Below are 21220 nucleotides of genomic sequence, written 5' to 3'. Positions count from 1 at the left end.
ATTTCATACTCATCAATTATGCTAACATAAAATATGCAAATATATACTGCAAGTGTATGAATAACAATGCAAGTATGTTTTTGTATAGCTTAGAATAAAGTATGTTATTTACTTATCACCCCTTTGTATTAATGGAACGTCCTTGCTGAAAAATGTGTAGCGTTAGTTAATTTACATGACAAAAACCGTATACTAACAACTCCCACCTCTTGCATGTAGAGCTGGTGTTGTCCAATAAAAGAACGCAGCTGCAAAAATCAACCAATGAAGACTGAGAATATCCGATGTTTTCCGCTTTCCCCGAAGTTCTTGACAGATCCGACTTCAGATTGAGAGAATCCAAGATGGCTGCTACAGGTAAGAGTTTACTTCTATCCAAATTGTATTAAAACACGGAAGGAGGTTTTCTGTTACCCTGACAGATGTATAGCAGTAAGTGTATGGTGCTATTTTACGCATGTCAATTAAATAAGTCACTGTAACTTAGTGTATTTTGGCAAGAAGTAACGTTAGCTTACAAGCTGACGCGGTGGTAAACCCCGCAAGTTGGCTAACGTTAGCTGGCTACGAGTAGCATTAATGTTGTATATAGTAAAGTAAGCTAGCAATTGAGTTAGCCAGATAATCTCTCTTCAGTGAGCACTCTGCAAGCCAAGTTAGCTAGCACAGTTTCAAGTCGAGCTGACAGGAATTTACAAAAACTTTAACAACTTTGCATCGTTAACGTTAGCTTTATATAGTCGTCATGCCACTTCTTACCTACTTAACGTTACTAGTACCTTTAAAAAGTAGTTAGCCAAAGTCGTTTAATTGGCGCCCTGAGTGAAACATGGCCTCCCTAAAGCCGAAATGTCATATTGCATAGAAGGCAAATCCCATGCTAAGCTAACTGGCTAACGTCAGCTAGTATTAGCATCATGCGAGTAGTTAGCAAGTTTGCGGGTTTGCAACTTTGACTGTCAGCTCTTCATGTCCACATTAATTTAAACCTTGACCTAGCGAATCCTTGGTCTAATTCCAAGTGGGTAAGTTAATATTGTCGGTTTGAAAACTTAATCCTAGCTGTTAGTTAAACATCGTTGGCGTCTGTCTGTTACAAAGATGTAAGTTAACGTTAAAGATCCGGTAACGTTGTTACGTGCCATTCCCTCTTGTATCGCCAGAAATAATTTCAAAACTCCGGCAGTTACTGTTATTTGTTTTCCGCCTCAGCGATAAATTTGTTTGCCTATGCTAGAATGACTGGGAACGTTCACGAATCGTTGTGGTTTATCTGATGTATCCACCAAACAAACATATTGTTTTCAGTAATGTTATCGTTATAAAGTCAAGATTGTCCGAGTCGGTTGTGCTTGCTATCAGACTAGTGATTCTTGTTATGTGTGATATGTAGCCATGTCTGCTCAGCTGTCAGCAATTTGAATAGCTTTTGGCATCACATTATCTCCACACAAATAAAGGCAGTGTTGAGAGTGTAACTTAAAGGTACATTACTCCCTCGTCCTTCCTTTTATTCCATACTAGTTGTATTTATTTAATTTACAATGTAATAGTCATAAACAACTCAAATCTGCCAGTTATCCACGTATAATTTTGCATTTGCAAATTATTAGAAATACTGTATATTTGTAATTTAAATTAAGAAAACAACTGAAATTGATTGGTTGCTTTTGGAGGGGCATCTAGTACAGAAAATGCTATTTGTCGTGCCTTATTTACACACGAGGTAAATTGTGTCCAAGCTCAAATATGTCCATGTTGTTGCAGGTTGTAAGTAAAGGGCTAACTCGTCTGGATCCCCCTGTGCATGAAGCTCTTCTGACATTGTGGTGTCTAAGTGCTGCGTGCCCCAGCTCCTCCTGCCTCTCATCATGTCCTCCACCTCTTCCTCCTACTCCTCCTCGGGGGAGACTAGTCCGGAGGATGTTCCCCGAGGTGGGGGCACCATCCGAGTCTACCTCCCCAACAAACAGAGGACAGTGGTGAGATGATGAGCTCTATACTGCTCTTTATCAATGACAGAGCATCTCAGCAAATATAAATGAGTATGCTATACTAGATTAATAAGTGATGGTTGACAATCATCCCCTCTATGAAAGTGTAATTACTCACACAAAATTTGACATCATTCACAACGTGTTAATGAGTAAGCTAGTGGACAGTTGGTGTCAGGTTTCACAGATGGTTCCTGCCACCATCTTCTGTTTGCTTGACTTATTCCTATCAGACATAGATGTCTTATTTTCGTATTCTGAAAAATAGCTGCTAAATTTTCTTTCATGGTGGCGTTGTGCTAAATTGTAACATGATAATGATCATTGTGCATGGTAGTTAATATTGTGTGGTGGACAATATGTGCTTCTTATTATTTATTTCCCCCCTGTGTCGAGCTTTACAATGCAGAACAACTGTAAACCTCAGCATGTCCACTTTTCATGCATCTTAAGTAAAACTTGAGTAGATTTCTTTGCTTTCATATTGCAGACAACCCATTAGAAAAATATTGCTAAAAGGATATGTAGATATATGCATCCCTTCATGTAGTCTCCTCATCCAGCACAGATAGAAACGCAGTAATACAAGTGCATTCTTCCACTTTAGAAGCCGGGAGAACTTTACTGGCTGAATGAAATCCTGCCAAACCACAATTTCCAGTTTTCCTGCTTGGTTATTTATATACAATGAACAAATGTACAATACTATGTACCAAGTCTGTTTTGTGTTACTATGTTAGAAATGCTCATATAATTGTGAAGCATCTCGTGTGGTAATACGAGGACATGTTCCATATGGAACCAGCAGCTGTGGTTGACCTCCCACAATTTAGTCTGTAAGAGCTTTGTTGTGGTCAGAACAGGAATGTATTATTATCTGTGTGTGGGGGTGGGGAGGTGTAATCTGTACACTGGACTGAAGTTCTGTCACACATGGATTACTGTAGTCCCAAACTGTGCAAAATGTGCAACTGTCATTTTTGCTTGTCAGTACTCTCTGTGAATGAATTGAATGTAATTTAAAATCAAATACAGGTGTTCATGTACAGTTTCCTGTTCTCAGGTGAATGTTCGTCAAGGACAGACTGTGCATGAGAGTCTAGATAAAGCGCTCAAAGTGAGAGGCCTCAGCCAAGACTGCTGTGCTGTCTTTCGTCTTCTGGAAGGGTAAGATTGCATTATTGACTGCTGAATGTCCTCCCACACCATATAGGGATAATGGGTTGCATTTCTCGTCGCCTACATAAATGATCAAGAGGCAACAGCAAACAATTGTCGTAAGTCTCAGATCTGCATATTGTACAATGTGGTTTGTTGATGCAATTGGTGCAATATTAATACTGAAGGCAGCGTATGAAGTATGGCGCAAAACCAGTACCTACTCCAAAATAGAGTACCTACATAAAATATATATATTTGCAATACATTTTAAAGGGACTTTCTGGGATGGGTCACGATTTTAAAATTTTTGATTTTAAAAAATAGTTAATGCCCGTCTTAAAAAATGTGTTTTTACTGGCACCTGGCAGCAATTTGTCACTATCAAGTTTTGGTAAAGTGTGTGTGTGTGTGTGTGTATGGCGCGTTCAGTTGTCCGGCTGTGAGATGGGCTAGATGCTCAGGTGGCAGCCTAATAATGTTAGGGTTGTGTATTGAGGAAATAAAGACGGTTTACAGTTTGAATACCACCGATAATAATAATGTTGCATTTACTAAGATAATTGCTGAGATCTAGAATTGCGGTGGCCTCTCCTACTTTGACTTACTTGCTTAACATAGTTACACACAGTGCACGCAGTTTGCTATGAGGGATTATTGTCAACATTTCAGGTGCCCTCACTTTCAGTTTTCCCTGCAAATAAAGTGCTTTAGATTAGGGCTGAACGATTAATTGCATTTGCAATATTATCGCAATATGATAAAACGAGATTTTCTAATCACAAAGGCTGCGATTATACTTTGGTCACATGAGAGTAAAGCAGTCTGCAGACGAAGCATCAACTTCGCACGTTACGCTGTACCTTGACTTGCTGTTGTACAGTGGCCTTAAGCTTGACAGAAGCACAGGGAATGAAAGTAGCACCCGACACCCACGGGTAACTTCGTGGAGGGTGAAATTGTTGGGCCATCCGCCGCTTTGACGGACAGGAAAAATGCACAACAGAAAGACCCATGTAGTAAGGTAAGCGTATTGTGGCGATCGGGGCCTGTGTCACAAACGCAGCCACCAACTAGCTCAGGAAATATCTGTGATTGGGTGTTTCAAACCAAACACACAAGTCCGAAAGAGGGACAGTCTGGGCACTCCGGTGTTGTCGGAGAATTACTAAGATTGTCTGTTAAACACAAGTGGCCTCACGTTTTATTTGCGTTGGCCAACTTTTGAATTGAACCTCAAACTGAGTTTTTTTTGAGATAGACTTATTCATTGGTGGCTGAACTGTGGATTTTGTATTGAGCTCTTACTGTATAGTACAGTTCACACTGGTTAACTTTGTTTTTCTTGTCTGTAGGTAAGTCGACCTGATGATATTATACCATATTACTTAATGCCATGACTTGACTCTCAAATTATATTTCTCATATTATTATAATTTGATATTTCTTCTCCACCGTTGTTCATGATAATAATTCATGCATCACCTAATTTCATCATAGCACAGGTCTGACCTACAAGAAAGAACAGTGTATGTTTAATCTATTTAATATTGTGTTGGTCATACTATACACTGATTTACTGCTTGTCTGTTTTGAATAACACAGGAGGTAAAGAGCTTAAAAATGAATTGCATATTAAATCGCAATTGCAATATTGGTAACCATTGCAATTAGATTATTTTCCAAAATCGTTCAGCCCTGCTTTAGATCATCTGGACAAACTGTTTGCAAGCAATCTGATCGCCTGACTGCTCGTGTATCTCAAAAATTCACTCCATGTCATATGGTTTAACTGTGTTTTATCACAGAATTATTATTTTTGTCCGATATTCATGATCTCATTTTTCAAGAGAGATGAGTTTATGATGCAGGATGATTCAGACCAATGCTGAAGGCCCTTTCCCCTCACCTCTATATAAGTCTCAAGTTAAACACCATTAATAACCACAGCAGGTTTGGAACTGTATGAAACAGATAATATGTACAAACTTTATTTTTCATTAAAGTTTTTTACTTTTTCATGTCTTTGCCGCTCCAGTCGTAAGAGGCTGACAGATTGGGAAACAGACATCACTCCTCTTGTTGGAGAGGAGCTTTTAGTCGAAGTGCTGGATGATATTCCCCTCACCATGCACAACTTTGTAAGTAGCTGACAAACACACACACATGCTGTTTATACATTTTTATGGCTTCTCTGAAATACCAGTCTGATAGTAACTACCTTTTTATATTTGGGTTCTTGATTAAGTTTTTCCTAAATGTTCTTAAACATTACTGCTGTAGAAGTGAATACTGCGTTGTCTTTAACTGTGCAGGTACGGAAAACCTTCTTCAAGCTGGCTTACTGTGATTTTTGCCACAAGTTTCTTTTTAACGGCTTCAGATGTCAGACATGCGGCTACAAATTTCACCAGCACTGCAGTAGCAAGGTCCCTACTGTGTGTGTGGATATGCATACATGGAATAAACGGTGAGTTGGAGAAGAAGTGTGCTGTATAACAGTGATTCTGTTCACTTTTATTAGTGAGTGTACTTGCATAAGGGCTCCAAGTGCCTTTCTGGTCATATGATGCCAACAACGAAAAGAGTTATTTTCCAACTAGCCATTGTTTGTTAAGCAAAGCTGCCACCCTTAGCAAGGATAGGATGGAAGGGAAAAGAAGAATTTGATCAAAATAAAACATGTTTTATTTTTAGATTTTACAGAACTGTTTCTGAGGTAACGTATACTCACACTCCCAAAAACAGGGGTATTGAGACATGAAGAATAAGGCAAGACTACTGTGCACTCTTTAAAGAAAGAAAGTGCATCAACATTGTTGGCGCTACAATGAAGACGGATTGGGTGCAAATCAAGAGAAACATGCTGCCTTTATCCAATAAGAAGGATTAACAGATGAACATGATGGTGTAAAACATTGTTACTAGTTGATAGTTATTACATCAGCTCATCTCTTATACCACCATTGATTTTTATGTCATCTGTGACGATATGTGGAGATGTAATCCGTGTTTCTGTTTCCAATGTCTGTCTCATCATCTCCTTAGTAGGACTGCAACTAACAATTATTGTCATTGTCGCTGAATCTGTCAACTAATTTGTGATTCAGAATCAACACCAACCACTGAATTGCTCAGCGGGTGTGCTTATTAGATCATGGCTTGTGGTTTGATTATTTGCTGGGTTTTACCTTTTGAGTGAGGGAGCCCAGGTTAAAAGCAGAAATTTGGGGCGCCCTGGTAGCTCTCCTGATAGACTGCATACCTTTTAGGGCCGAGTCCTTACTGCAGCGGCCCAAGTTTGATTCCAACCCGGGGTCATGCTGCATGTCCTCCCCTCTCTCTTTTCCGCCTTGCCAGGCTCACTCTGTAGCTGTCACCGTCCAAGAAAGGCAAAAATGACCCTAAAAAATCAGAAATTTCACATAACCTGAAGTCCTTAAATGAGTGTTCTTTGACACCTTGTTTCATTATGTCTCTTTGGTCTTGTCTCATCCCCCTTCCCCTGTGTTTTGTCCAGGTGTGATCCCAGTACCTGCACAGACGAGTACCCACCACGGATAATATTGCCAGAAAATTCCCCATCACAGAGCAACCTAGCCTTAACCCCAGAGCCTCCTGGGTAAGCTTCCATATTAAACAGATTATATTCAAATTAAAAGGACAGTTTAGTCTTATACCAATTTCACACACAACGCGAACTCTAAATTCTCATCGCGTTTATCGTGCGAGTTTGACTGGACTAATGTGAATAAACACAACCTGACCATAGATTACTACAGCTGTATAAACCCAAAATAAACAATTTGCTTTGATTTAGTTGTAATAAATAGATTAAACTGATGCTGAAATAACCCCATCATAATGCCGATTTGTCAAAAATATTAAGTCATGCTTTGTCAGGTCTGTCAGCAAGTTGATAAGCAAACAACTTTTAAAATGCTTGTTTTCCAAATGGAGTTTGGATCATTCAGGGCTATGCTATAGTAACTTCTTTCATAGTAAAGAACAAAAATAGCTGGGATCAAGTAACGGACACACATTTTCAGAACTTACCCAGTAGTTCAACTTCCTTGCTTACTTTTCTCCAAGAAATCTCCTGTTGTGTCCGGTCTGTATAAATACGAAGTAGTCCCACAGAGCTCTAGCAACAGGGGGGCTGGAAACACAGGTTTAAATCCCAAAAATTACAAGTAAAAAGTTAATTTAATAAAAACAATATCCTCTGAGCTCCTCCTGCTGGTAAACTGCTATGTTATCAGAGCAGAATCCAGTCTAACTGCGGTGTTGCCCCAGGCTCTCTCCTCCAGAGCTCCCCATAGCTCAGCAGCTGTTGGCCGCCCAACGCTCGCATTGCATTGTTCATGAAACCAGCATTACTCTGTGAAACTGATTCATATACAAATGGTGACAGTTTTATCTGTCTTTTTTATTTACCTCTCAGGATGGACCTTCTGTCCCCGACCTCTGCCTTTCGCTTCCCCATGCCGGGTGGAGATGGCCAGTCTCTACAGAGGCATCGCTCCACCTCCACTCCCAATGTTCATATGGTCAGCACAGTGGGCCCTGCTGGTACCAGCATTATAGAGGTCAGTGCTATGGTATTGGTCCTTGTTTTACGAGGATACGATTGTATCTAATGTATGTGGTCATTCACTGTGTAATGTATAACAACAACAGGTAAACCTTTCCTGTAAAACCAAAATCACACCAGAAACATACCAGATATGCTCAGCTTTGACCAGCTTGTCATATCGACTATTTTGCTTCCAGTGTAAACGCATGTTAGTTGTTTTCACAGCTATCCAGTGCTTAAAATGTCTTTGTCTTTTACAAAGGCATCAAAAACCATTGACATCAACACCTTTACTAACCTGTGTATTAAACCTGCATAGAATAATTACAAGGTCAACACGTGCTTATGACATATAGGCTCTGCCAAACTGAGTTGCTGCTGTCGCTACGGTTGCTTCCCCGTCAGCTCTGGCAAACCAGTCCTTGCAGGTTGGCATGAAACACCTCAGTACCGGTTTGCCAGCACTGGAATGTCGCCACAGATACCAGATTTAAAAAGTCCAGTATACCGTAAATACAGAGAGATTGACCTGGTGGCGATAAGCTTAACCAGCACTGTGTGAACTTGTTCGGCAAGGGTGTTTGTTTATATGTAAAAGTCCCTCACTCTAGCTTCACTAATTCTCAAATATGAATTTATAATGTTGTGTTTCTGCTCCTTTTTTAGGAAGCACTAAAATTCAACAACACAATCGGTATGTTTTTAGATTATAATTTTTTTTTCTTTAAATATTTCTTATCTTTGTCCTATCTTTCAGAATTTGTATTGTGTAATATAACGTGGTATTATAGTCATTTTGAAGTACTCTCTTGTCCGGCCTTTTCCTTCCTGCAGGTCCCGAGCCCTCACCAAAACCCTCTACCAGCCCACCATCTTCCTTTGGCTCCCCGGGTAGGAGACCACCCAAGTCTCCCTCAGACCACAAGGAGCGCAAGCCCTCCTCTTCTGATGACAAAAAGAAAGTGGTACGTGGTGTTTGACCTCATTCATAGGTCGCTGGGTATCTTCAGGTCTAAAGAGAGTAAACCATGAAGGTCGATTTCACAAACTGGTTGTGAAAAAATCCCAAGTAAAGGGATTTACTGATGGTGTGAGTTAGTAGTTCATAACATTCAGTGTGTTGTTTCAGCACCGAGGGGGCTACAGAGACTCGAGTTACTACTGGGAGGTCCACTCTCGGGAAGTCAACATTCAGAAGAGAATAGGTGCTGGCTCCTTTGGAACAGTCTTCAAGGGCAAGTGGCACGGCGACGTGGCAATCAAGATCCTTAAAGTCACAGAGCCTACACCTGAGCAATTGCAGGCCTTCAAAAATGAAATGCAGGTCTTGCGGTGAGAAGTGCTGTCTGTGTTTTACACATTATATAACAGGGAAAAATATATTCATAGTCTTTATATACTCATACGCTTTAACCAATTTAGTGGGACATTATAACTCTGTGGGCCCCACTCTGACTTCAACCAACACACGTTGGTATTGTTATTGCATTTATTTTTAATTTAACTTTCAATTACAATGATTCAATAACTGTACTGTCATCTTAATCAGATTGTGGATCAGAAAATGAAATTTCTTGCGCTGTTACCATTTCTGTTCTCTGCAGGAAGACCCGCCACGTCAACATCCTGCTGTTCATGGGCTACATGACTAAGCCCAACTTTGCCATTATCACACAGTGGTGTGAAGGCAGCAGCCTGTACCGCCATCTGCACGTCTCAGAAACCAAGTTTGACACTATGCGTCGCATTGATGTGGCCAGACAGACAGCACAGGGCATGGAGTAAGACCTGCTGCTAGATTCCATTTCAGCATTACCACTTGCTTACCACTGACACCCATGTTGAAGTACTAGACATCAAGTGTCAGTAGGATTCACTGTTTTTTCCAGTACACAATGTGCACTTTGTAAGAATGGTTGGTAGAGATATATTGCTTTATGAGATGCATCACATTTACATCTTGTAAACTTCCCTAAAGTGTTAAATCTGTCAAACTTATTTCAGCTTTCATCTGAAAAGTGAAGTTGGCTTTGATAGTCAGACAGTGCAGGGGACACTTAATACTGAGAGCCTCTGAGAAAGCTGATGACTTAAGACTGTGGCTTTCTCAAATTGTGCACGATGCATCAAGTGGAGTCAAGTCTTTGGTGGTCTGTCTCTCCCCATAAAAAGTGAAACTAATGATTTGTCATCTCTTTCAGTTATCTTCATGCAAAGAACATCATTCATCGAGATCTGAAATCAAACAGTATCCTTGTATTGTCAGTAGTATCTCACTGTAGCATGTTGGTTTTTGTGCTTAGACTACACTGATAACACATTTCCAAATTTGAACACCATGTTCAGGAGCTCGCAAAGGTTTAACCAAAAATAACCTTTAAATAGACAGACAAGGATAGAGCAAACATGTTGTATCTGTACTTTCTAGTACATTGAATTCAAAATTAAGTAATGAACGGTGGAACCATCCATATTGGGTGAACAGTATGAGACACATTGCCCTGTTTTTACAGTCTGAATGATCCAAAGCATACAGCCTCGGGAGTAGAGTTTTTGTTAATAAAATGAATGTTGTTGGCACTTTGATAAGTTCACTTTTGTAGAATCATTTCCTTTCTACTCCTCTCACTTCTCATAATTTCTTGCTTGTTTTGGTGGTAACTGATACCATGATTATGTACACCAGTTGTCTGTTGTAATATTTCCTGAGCACTGCCGCTAGATATTTTTCTACACGAGGGCTGGACTGTTAAGATTGGTGACTTTGGCTTGGCAACGGTGAAGTCTCGGTGGAGTGGCTCTCAACAAGTGGAACAGCCCAGTGGATCCATTCTCTGGATGGTAAGGCTCTCTTTCACTGTATATGATTACTCTGGGGCTCGACCCGAATATTAGAAAATTCGATCGTTGAGAACACATTCGATTTTCAATTTTGAGATTTGAATATTTAGGTGTTTTTTGTTTTTTTTCATGCACCTGACCGAGCGAAGCTTTGATTATTCCTAATTACTATCAAGCTCAAAAAAAGGCATTCAGACCAGCCCTAAGACAAAGACATCCACTAAATGAGTGATTATCATGACATTAAAGAATACCTTTGATATTATTAGATAACAACAAAAGGCAAACTTAACATAAATGTTGATAGTCAGCTTAGCCTGACTCACTACATTCAAACTGAAGATACTGTGCCACAGTTGCTTTTAGGATGTATTTCCAATCCATACATGTAGGTGTTATGTGAAGAAATATATTTAAGATGTACACTAATTTAGCCTACTTTACAGATACATTAGCATAAGCAGTAATGTTTAATTGATCCAGAGATCTTGGCAGGTCATTACAAAAACTAAGTGTCTTCTCCCTCTTTGTTTTGTTATTTCCCCCCCTAAGGCTCCTGAGGTGATCCGAATGCAGGACGCCAACCCATATACATTCCAGTCTGATGTATACGGTTACGGAGTAGTGCTGTTTGAGCTGATGTCAGGGACCCTGCCTTACTCCAATATCAACAACAGAGACCAGGTTACATGACTCTTTTACTCTTCCTTGTGTTAACATGACACAGACACTGTCTAAAGCGGAGTATCTGTTTAATGGAATTCATCTTTTTGAAGGATCAGAAATATCAGCCACCACTGCAGATACCTGGGTTTACCCGCTGATAGGGCTGCTGTACCTCCAGCTTGGTCATGTATTCTACTTGACAGATTGGCGATCTGATCGCCAGGGGGCGGTGTTACGTTGCAGCAAGTCAGTGAAATGCCAGCATGGAAGAAACAGGCTTATTAGCTTTAAGATAAACTGCACTGAGTAAATGCACTGTACAGTGTTTCCCTCAGAATTACCGCGTAATGGCCCTTCAGAAAGACAGCGATTTATGATGCGCTGGCTTTAGGGTTCAGCGCAAGTTCAACTACTTTGATCTTTGTTTACGGCGTGCGCGCGAGGTTGCCAAGCATTGCGCTTTGCTGCGCTTGCACTTTGCTCGACACAACAACAAACGGAGCGGCGCAAGCCAATGAAAATTATGGGTTTCATGTTGAAGCAGTGCGGCAGTCGTGATCTGTCTGAAAGGCCCATAACTGTGGCAATCGATGACAGCTATGTACAGCATGCTAACTTCGACAACCCAGCTGTATTCTAATTAGAGCCCAACCGATATGGGGTTTTGGGAGCCGGCCTGTTCTAAGTGTAAAACTACACTTAGAACAGGCCGATATTGAAAGCTGGTATGTATGTGGGCTATAAAACCTTTAACTAAATGGATTATGTTAATAGATTAGTCTCAAAAAGTAAACAATTGCACATCATTAAATATTTGTTGCTGCACCATGCAACTTTTTCAGCCATCTGTAAACAGAGAGTGAGAGAGAATAAGCATGTGTATTTCACTTTACACATAATCTGCCATAATTTCATTGTAGTGTTACGTCCCAAGGTCTAGGGGTGTCCTGGACGCAACATAAAAGTGTAGCTTCCCACTCTTCCCATTCCCAAACAAGGCCAGAACACAGGAAATACAATTTAGCAGTTTTATTAGCTTCAGAGATGAGCAGTGCCCAAAACAATCTAATAAACCTAAAACTTTCCTAAACCAAAAACAGAAAGTAAAGAAAAGACAAAGCTCTAAACCAGGCTTCTAATCTCAAAAACAGGAGAAAAAATGGTGCAAACAAAAAGGGCTTCTCACTCCTACACACTGCTAGTAGCTGACACAAGGAAGCTACAACAAAGAAATATCTGTATATAACAAAATGGCTAAAGCCAACAAAACAAGGTTGTCAACGACCATCAGAATTACAAAGCTAACTTACACATATTCACTTACAAATCTCATCTAATCACAACAGTTCTCTACTCACGACTAACAGACATAACACACAGTACACAGGCTCAGGTTAGGAACGGCAGATAGAGAGGAGTTCCTGTCAGTGGGGCTTAAGATGGCTGCTGTCATCCAGGTGACCAATCAGGAGACTCCAATCAGCTCTGCAGGACCAATCCAGTGTGCCCACCTGTTCTCCATTACCTGCATACACACACTCTAAGGGAGGAGAACAGCTGACATTGCAGGGGGAGATGAAAACAAACAAAATATGACCCCAGGGCCATAACAGTAGCATATTCACATCTAATTCATCCCTTTAACAGCATTCTCTCTAACCAAAGCTACAAGAAACCATTTCGCATCGGTATAAATCATGCTGTCTATGATGATGCTGCTGCTGCTGTTGAGCGCATCTGATACTACATGACTGTCTACAACGAGGACCTACAACTTTGAGATTTCATTTATCTAATGTTATAACTATAACCAGAGCCGTTAGGGCTCTGACATTTTCACATCTACGTCACAAAAAGAGGAGCTATAGGAAGTCGTGTTATTTTCTTGTTCAGCTCACGTTTATTTACATGTCCACTCTGGTTTAATCATTGCAGACAAGCGGCTCGCAGATATATTTAGAATACACCAGAAACTATAGATTAACGGCTCATTAATGTTAGCGCTCCTCCACTGATAAACAAGGCATTAGCTTTGTGGCTAATTTAACAACGGGTGGCGTTAGCTGCTGTAACGTTTATGTGATTTTAGAGAATATTTAGAAGTGATGAAATGTGGACCGTTCACTAGAACCGCTACACTGTTTCAGAATAAATGTACAGTTACGTCTGTCCAGCAGCGTAGCTTCAAACACCCAACTTCCGTAACGTTAACCTGCTGTGAGCCGGGAGGAAGCCGGGAGAGGGCTGTGAAAAATGGGGGTGTTAGCAAGTCATGAATATTTTCAGGAGAAGAGAAGTGATTGGGTCTGTTTTTATTATAATCATTAAAGTCATGTAATTAACTGGACAAAAGACCGACTCACCGCTCACACAGCCCTCTGCGTGTTTCTAAATGCTGCGTGTAATGGTGCGTTCCAGTTGACATGGGAAGTCGGAATTTCCGAGTTCAAAGGTCAAAATTTCAAAGGGAACACCCCCTTAAGTCGGAATCCCGACTTGGAAAGTCGGGAGAACCGCACTACCCCTAATTCGTGATCCAAGATGGCTGTTGGGGTATCAACAGTTAGAGAAAGCTGTAGTTTATACTGTTTATTAGCACTTCTGTGTACTTGTGACTCATAAATGTTCGTACACAAAGTGCTGTCATACAGCTGTCTGTGGACGTGTTGCTACAGTGTTTTTAGCGAAGGGTTTTCCGACTGGTTAACTGGAACGCCGTCAACTCAGGTGTGACGTCATTCCCAGCTCCGACTTCCGAGGTAAATGGAACGCAGCATAAGCTCCGGTAAACTCCGGTCGTTGATTGTTTTCTTCTGTGGTTTGAGGCAGTGTTGTTAACAGGAGAGCTGCAGCGCGCCCTCTGGTGGGCAAACTATGCGACATCCATGACATGAGTGAAGGCTCTGACTTTTTGTTTCTTTTTTAATAGTCCCATATCTGCTGTTACAAACGGCCGATACAGATTAAATGCAATTATCTCATATTGGCTGATAAATCGGTCGGGCTCTAATTCTGATGTTGGGATAAGAAAATAGACTACTACTACTACTCAGTTATCTTGAATGCAAAAGTTTTTCTAGAAACATACTGCTCCATTTCAGTGTGTTTGTGAGAGAGGGAGAGGTAGTGAGCAAGTGCTGAGTGAATCTATGGGCTACGCGCAGCTCCACAATGTACGATGATTTTACTACTAAGTATGTTGCAGTCAGCGTTGATATTGTAGCGAGTTGTGTCACCACAAAAATCATTGAATGAAAAACACTGCAGTGTGGTGCAGATTCTAGAAACTTAATAATCTGATAGTGATTTAAAAATCACCTTAATATCAGTGCAAGGAAAAACAAATTGCGAATCATCCCTTCAGTCGTTGATAAGCAATCCAATTGGAACCAGCCTAATGTTACAAGGCAGTCCATCCAGAAGGAATTCACTCAGTTTGACTAACCAAAAGACGGAGAGAAACACATACTTTCTCACATTTGCCACCTGAATCAAATAAAGGCTTTTAAACATTGTGGCAAACATTGCAACCCTTATCATCTTTGTTTTTCACATTAGTTAGTAGTGGTGTGACAGGACAAGATGATATTTTAACACTACTTTTAAGAAATCTGCAATGACGAAATATTGGACTGGTAAAATTGTACCCAAAATGCTGCCAAACAGACATCTTAAAAGTGACGGCACCATCTTGTGTGCTAATTTCACCCTCACACTCTGTCATGCTGATATCGTGAGACAGCTTTTCATCTCAATTAAAAATATCATGTTAATAATATTGCGAGATCTCGTTGCACCCCTATTAGTTAGTGTAACTGGCCCCACTCCCCGACATGAGTAGCACTGTCAGATTTCAGTAAGTGTGTCCTCCTTTGTTTTCTTTCTTAGATAATCTTTATGGTTGGGCGTGGTTACTTGTCTCCAGACCTCAGTAAGCTGTCTAGTACCTCACCCAAGTCAATGAAGAGGCTTATCGTTGACTGCCTGAAGTTCAAACGTGATGAGAGGCCCCTGTTTCCACAGGTGAGAAGAGTAAAGGTTACACATGTACTAGAACGGATCCCACAAAAGTCGGGTAGTGCTGCTTTCGGCCACAGTTTTTTTTTTTTTCTTTTTTTTTTTTTTTTTCTTTGGTGCTACACCACAGGGGTTGTAACACTGGGGGTTGCTTTTTTTTCTTTTGTCCGAGCTACTGTTAGAACTACTACTACCTGGAGTTTCATCCGTCATATCTTGAAAAAAAGCTGTGGACATGCAAGGATGAGTGTTCCATACAAATGTACTTCTAAAAGGAAATGTCATTGTTTTCTAAATACTGATAATATTCATTACATTGGGCATGTCTGCAATTGTCTGTAAATGGGAAACACATTAAAGTAGGCCAGGTGGCTTGAGTGGGACCACAACATGTATAAAACACAATACTTAAATCTCTATTGACGATTGCCTTTACATTTGGTTTTCTTTCATCAGATCCTGGTAGCCATTGAGCAGGTTCAAGACCTGCTGCCAAAAATCGAGCGGAGTCGCTCTGAGCCATCACTCCATCGGGCCGTCCATGCTGAGGACCTGAACCCGCTCCTGTTCCACACCACCAGGCTGATGCCTCTCTAAGCTCCTCACAGCACACGGCAGAGAGGTCATCACCCTGTCCAAAAGCACAGCATCCCAGTGCCTCAGAGAGGCCACAGGCTGACTGTCCTGACAGACCACGACCCCCACCTCATTCTCCCTTCAGAGCCCTGGAGCTGCAGCACTCAATTTCAGAACTTAGTAATTGCAGACATAACCGTTACACATTGATTAGTCGAATAGAGAATCTTCTTTTTCTTTTATACAAGTGACAAAGATCTGCTCATTAGGTTTAATAAGTATCTACTGTATCTAGAAGCATGTTAAAATGCATCTGGTCAGTATGTGGATCTTTATCAATAACTTCCTCAAGGAGGCGCTCAGTTGTCAGTTCCTATTGATGTTGCAATAAACAATAAAAGTAAAACTCCAAAAGGGCATTTGATGTGAGTTGAACAGCAGGGCCTGGGAAAATTGGCTGATCCAAATTCAGCTCTATTACCAGACTTCTGCCTGACGAGTAAAGAGATGCATTTTAATTCACTTAGACCTCTGAGTCTTAAAACCTGGCCAACAGGCCAAGTTCAACTGGTTTTAGTAACTAAAAGCTAAAAAAAAAGTGTCACGCCCCATTTTCAGATGCTGTGAATTTCTGAAACAAATAATTTCATGTTACTTATAATGTTATTTACCTTTCTCCACTGGGATTCCTCTCAGCTTGTTGTAATAAGGTCAGACTGAGGATTAAATTGTTATGACCAATATCTCTGCAGTGTATACAGAAGGGTTTGGCTGATCATGCATCTTGTCATTCTGATATTTAACATTTCCAAGCCAAAATATTTTAATACGTTTTCAAGGTTTTCCCAAGCATTTTATTTTTGCCAGTTCTCAGCAGAGCACAAGGTCAGATTCAAAGAACAGGGAACCCTCAAGGCTTTTTATTCCTTCACTTCCCTTCATGAGTCTATCCAGAATGCCATCATGCTTTCACTTATATTGTTTTCTTAAATGATGTCATGTTTAGCCTAATGAGGACTCAACAGACCTTAGTAAGTTGCAGTCTTAATGTAAGTGGTTAGTTGTATTGCTGCTACATAATGAGTTTTCTGGTCAGTGTTTTTCTACACCTCGGAGATGAGACCTATAGGAATACAGAAACAAGGCTTCAAGTCTTTTGCAGTCTAGTCTTAAGTTTATTCCTGATGCTCTCAAATACTGCACCAGGTTGATATTTCACAGATGCATGCCCACACACACAAACTAGTACTGTAGCTGTTTGAGATGCATTAACACTGCCAGTACCTTTGTTAGTTAGTCGCTCCAATTCAGACGCACTGTAGGAGGCGTGAGAAGTGTAATGTTCTGCAAATACACAAGGGTTCATTGTGCTTCAAAATAACTAGACCGTAAGATGTGTCGTAAGACCACGTCTAACGGCATATGTGTTCACCTGTCCCAAAGGCAGGATGGAAAGCCTGCTGTGATGAATTCTCTGTCTTGAGTCTTGTAGTCTCGATGTGATGATTCGTACTGATGGCGTGCCTTTTAGGACAGCCTCTCCTCGAAGGCGTCCACAGCATTGCACTCTGTTACAGCACAGTGACTGGAAGAGTGAAAAAGAGAACTTGAAAGAGATGTTCTGATCCTGCTTTTTTCACTGGGCCAAAGACTTGGCATGATTGTCGGATTTTCTGTTTCAGAAAATTATAAATGTCTGCCCTACCCACTTCTGATGCCCCTTTTTAAAATGGCATTTTGCCAGTGAGCCCATGCTCATGTAGCCAGCTGGAAGGTTGAGTAGCATTAATGAATCGGCAATTAGCATCAAATTCACAAATTGTTGGTTTGTGCTTGTCATTGTTAAACAGCTGTAGATGACCAGGAAACATTGAGGGTGTAATTGTCATGAAGCTAAATTGGATATATAAAGAAGGAAGCGTGGAAGTCTGTTGATAGCCAGGATGGCAGGGGGATTCTTGGCCAGGCTAGTCCGTCCGTACACTGCCCACCTTTCCTTGCTCTCACACCTCTGGAGAAGAATGATAGTCAAACAAACAGTGGCTTGTTGATCATGTTGTTCACTGTGTGATCTGTTAGGCCTGTGAGGGAGACACTTCCATTCATTCCTGAGGATTAGTTTGTTCAAGAGTGGGTTTGGCCCCCGCCAACATTCAGTGCTCGGGTGTACTGCTTCATGATGGAACATGTTCCCGGTGTATACTGTAAAGATTACTGACTTCAGATGAAATGCATGAAACAAGCTGCCTTGTGTAACTATTAGATGTGGTCAAATTAAAGGCTACAGCTGCTCAAAGACCCTTCCCAGGTAATTATGGTGGCTCTTATGGTGCGGAGCTTTCTGGCATGGCTCTTGTATTTTAGTCCTGCTGCATTATGATCAAAGGATGACATTGAGCAGTCCTCAGGAGTTACATCTCTGTGCTCCTCGCACTGATGTGTAGTCCTTTCATTTCCAAACACTGCTCCTGTCGAGAACAAAATGCGTTATGGGATTTAAGTCATCACTGGGAGTAATTAGGAGTTTTTTCAGAACATGCTGGTCCCGCTCATGGATTATAAAACCTAATCCCATGCAAAAGCACTAAACACCAATGTGGAACCATTAGAGGTGTACATGGTGGAGGGACTTTGTGCTGGTGTCTCCTTTACATGCCCGGGGCTGCTTTCCCTCTCTGCTGCTCCCGTGATCTGTGACACTGCTCTTTCATTAGAGCCTTCACTACCGATGTTAGGGATTCTGGTCGGGTTCATGCTCATTATTTATCACATAAGTAGATGCCTGCTGTATGTACTTAGATTTGGTTTCACTAGAAATCATCATGCCTTAAATGTGTAAGCCATAATAATTCAATCACATGGTTTTAAACCAGACAGTCGACTGTGTACCAACTGTGTGCAGTGTATCGCTTTCAGATTTGAGTAAAGGTTCCTGTCACAGATTCAGGCCTGATGGCCAGTCAGTACGTTCAGTTTCCTGAATGGAAATGGTGAATTCTGAGAGAAGAACTAATATAGAACAAATGTGTAATTTGTTAAATGATGATAAAGTATCTGTTGACAGTAATTGAAAAGTGCTGCAAAGTAAAACAATATTCCAAAACAGAATCTCGGCTTAGTAATTAAAGCAGCATTAGTCCTGATACTAACTTTAATGTCATATACTAAGTGCACCTTGAGTTGTTGGTTACTGTAGTCATTCCTCCTCTATGTGTCGTATAGTAATCCCCTCATGTGACTCCACTGTAAAATCCAGTTCACGTTTTGTGCAGAAATCTGAAGTTTACTGCCAGAATGAAAGCATCCGCTTGATTTGTCTAACTAGAACTGCTGAAGACTCATTTCAGCTTTGGTTTAACTGTAGGAGTCATTTACATGCAGAAGGTCGGTGGATTTTGTTTGCTATTTCTTAGTGTTTAGAAGAATGGCCAGTATGAAGGGAGGAATGACTACAGCAATCACAAAGTCATTGGTATGGCATGTGAGAACTGAGGTAGGATAGACTTGAAAAAATCTAAACGTAACCCTAAAGTCAGATCAGACAAGTAACTGTAGGTTAACATTGTTATGGCTGTTTTCACCCAACAACCTGAGTGTGGAGCGACACCTGCCTCCAGATTGTATCTACTCTTTTAACCAGAGGGCCCACACTGACATGTTTGTCTTTATTTTTAACACTCTTGTGTGTGACTGCTCTCTTCCTTTCCTGGATTTAAAAATAACAGCTGAGGTAGCTATTCTTTTGATGTTTTAAGTATACAGTTTCCTTCATGAGTGTTGGTCACCTGCTCGTATCCTTGCACAGTGGTTGCTCTCTGGTGGAATAGCTAATCTTGGAAGTATTAGATTTATGATACTAACGAGTTTTGAATACGGTTTTTAGTGTCACACTTGAGTGTCAGTGCAGCGGCACTAGCAGCAGTAGCTGTGAAGGTGATGTTTCAGGTGGTGTTCTGTGAACTGGCGTTGCTTCTCTGTATATTGTATGTGATGTGACTGAACATTAAGCAGAACAGATGTTAACGTCTGTGTCAGTCGCTAACAATGAACCGCAGATCCTGATTAATCCTTTTTGATATTTTAGTGTTGTGAAAATGGGGGCTGGGCACCCTAACTTATTCATTCCAGTTATATCGGTGGATCGTGGTGGGGACCTTGGTTTTGCCAGCGGGGCTTAGGGTGGGGATTTGTGAACAAGAGTTAGGAAAGACTTTTTTTCTGTCTTTCTCTTATTTATTGATGTCTTTGCAGATGTTCTCATCTGCCAGCGTGGCTCTTTGAGGTGGATTAAATGTTTACCGAGAGATCACTCTTTGCAACATTCACGTAATCGCCGGGCACTCTCTCTAACAAGAATGTTCTTTTAGGCACGGTACTATCTGCTCCTCCAAATAGCTTTTATCTGTTGCCGTCTCCTGCAGGGGCATTTGTTAGGGCTGTTCTTCTAACCATCTTGAACACAAACTAGGTATAAAATGTTTAAGCAACATTTTTGTTCATAGGGTTTCACTACGATAGCATTTGTTAATGGCAACACTTCAAAATACTGTAAAAGTAACTTGATATATGGTTGGTGGTGTGTTAAACTTGAGCGTCTCCTGTAACATGTACGTGTAGCTTGAATGGCCTACGGTCATCTTTTCTAAATGAGCTGCTTTTTATAACCTTTCAGCAATAGCAAGGACAGGATGTCTTTTAAAATATTTCAGGAGTGCTTTACAATAATGTTGCAGCAGGTTTTCTGTGAATCAAAGTCATAAGTGCGCCACCACTCGGAGGGACTCGCTGTAGTGGAGACTATTTCCCGGTTTAGAGGATATTAAATCATTTTGGCTCAGTTTTGTGTTCACAAGTTGTCTCCCAAAGAGGACTGTGGTGCATCTGGTATCTAAAGGAGGAGGTAAAAAGTGCCACAGGTATTGGAAATCCCTGTTTAAATGGACCTGAATGGTTTCAGTACACACAAGATACTGTGCTGGACAGGGGAGACCAGACTTGTGCAGCTGTTTGTTTCAGAGAAGAGGATGAGAGAGCTGTACCAGAGTAGGTTTTGTTTGTTTTTTGTCTTTTCATATCTCTAGGTGAATTGCAATACATGTGTTTATAGTTTCTGAGGTGTCAGGGGTGTTCAGTTTGCAATAAATGGTATATTCTGCTGTGTACAGTTACATTTTTTTAATTACACAAATTGTACTTGTTTCTATTTTTTGTGATGGTTTAAAAAAGAACAAAATTATTTTAAAGTGTAAAGGAAATCTTAGTATTTTTTTAGTTTGTTTGTCTTAAATATTGATGCAGGATTTATTCTTTAAATAAAGTCATCTGTGTTACCTGCCCTTGTTTTCAAGTTTTTTGTACAGTCTTCTCTGCATTATTTCAAGTGGATTGTTTG

General features: G+C 40.7%; 1 protein-coding gene across 3 annotated transcripts; it reads left to right on the top strand.

Moving 5' to 3' along the window:
* The first annotated feature begins 229 nt into the window (after positions 1-229).
* On the top strand, positions 230-21163 carry araf (A-Raf proto-oncogene, serine/threonine kinase). 3 transcript variants are annotated; one of them, XM_046034132.1, is made up of 16 exons: positions 230-357; positions 1768-1982; positions 3058-3161; positions 5191-5293; positions 5468-5622; positions 6673-6774; positions 7597-7741; positions 8395-8422; positions 8563-8693; positions 8858-9060; positions 9333-9509; positions 9930-9976; positions 10451-10569; positions 11122-11253; positions 15124-15258; positions 15709-21163. In XM_046034132.1, exons 2-16 carry the CDS (start codon positions 1872-1874, stop codon positions 15847-15849), a joined length of 1833 nt encoding a protein of 610 aa, XP_045890088.1. In that variant the 5' UTR covers positions 230-357; positions 1768-1871; the 3' UTR covers positions 15850-21163. The 3 variants fall into 3 exon arrangements, with proteins under 3 accessions (XP_045890088.1, XP_045890091.1, XP_045890089.1); XM_046034135.1 differs by lacking the exon at positions 230-357 and adding an exon at positions 415-432; XM_046034133.1 differs by lacking the exon at positions 230-357 and adding an exon at positions 886-1025.
* Positions 21164-21220: the final 57 nt, after the last annotated feature.

This window comes from Micropterus dolomieu, linkage group LG21 (assembly GCF_021292245.1).
Source record: "Micropterus dolomieu isolate WLL.071019.BEF.003 ecotype Adirondacks linkage group LG21, ASM2129224v1, whole genome shotgun sequence".
In the NCBI taxonomy this organism is placed as follows: Eukaryota; Metazoa; Chordata; class Actinopteri; order Centrarchiformes; family Centrarchidae; genus Micropterus; species Micropterus dolomieu.
The sequence above is the reverse complement of the archived record's forward strand: the minus strand, read 5'-3'. Positions and strand labels throughout refer to the sequence as shown.

Coding starts and splice junctions, on each gene's coding strand:
- araf (XM_046034132.1), top strand. CDS start 1,872: ATGTCCTCCACCTCTTCCTCCTACTCCTCCTCGGGGGAGACTAGTCCG. Junction 8,423..8,562: donor AAAATTCAACAACACAATCG/GTATGTTTTTAG, acceptor TCCTTCCTGCAG/GTCCCGAGCCCTCACCAAAA. Junction 8,694..8,857: donor CTGATGACAAAAAGAAAGTG/GTACGTGGTGTT, acceptor GTGTTGTTTCAG/CACCGAGGGGGCTACAGAGA.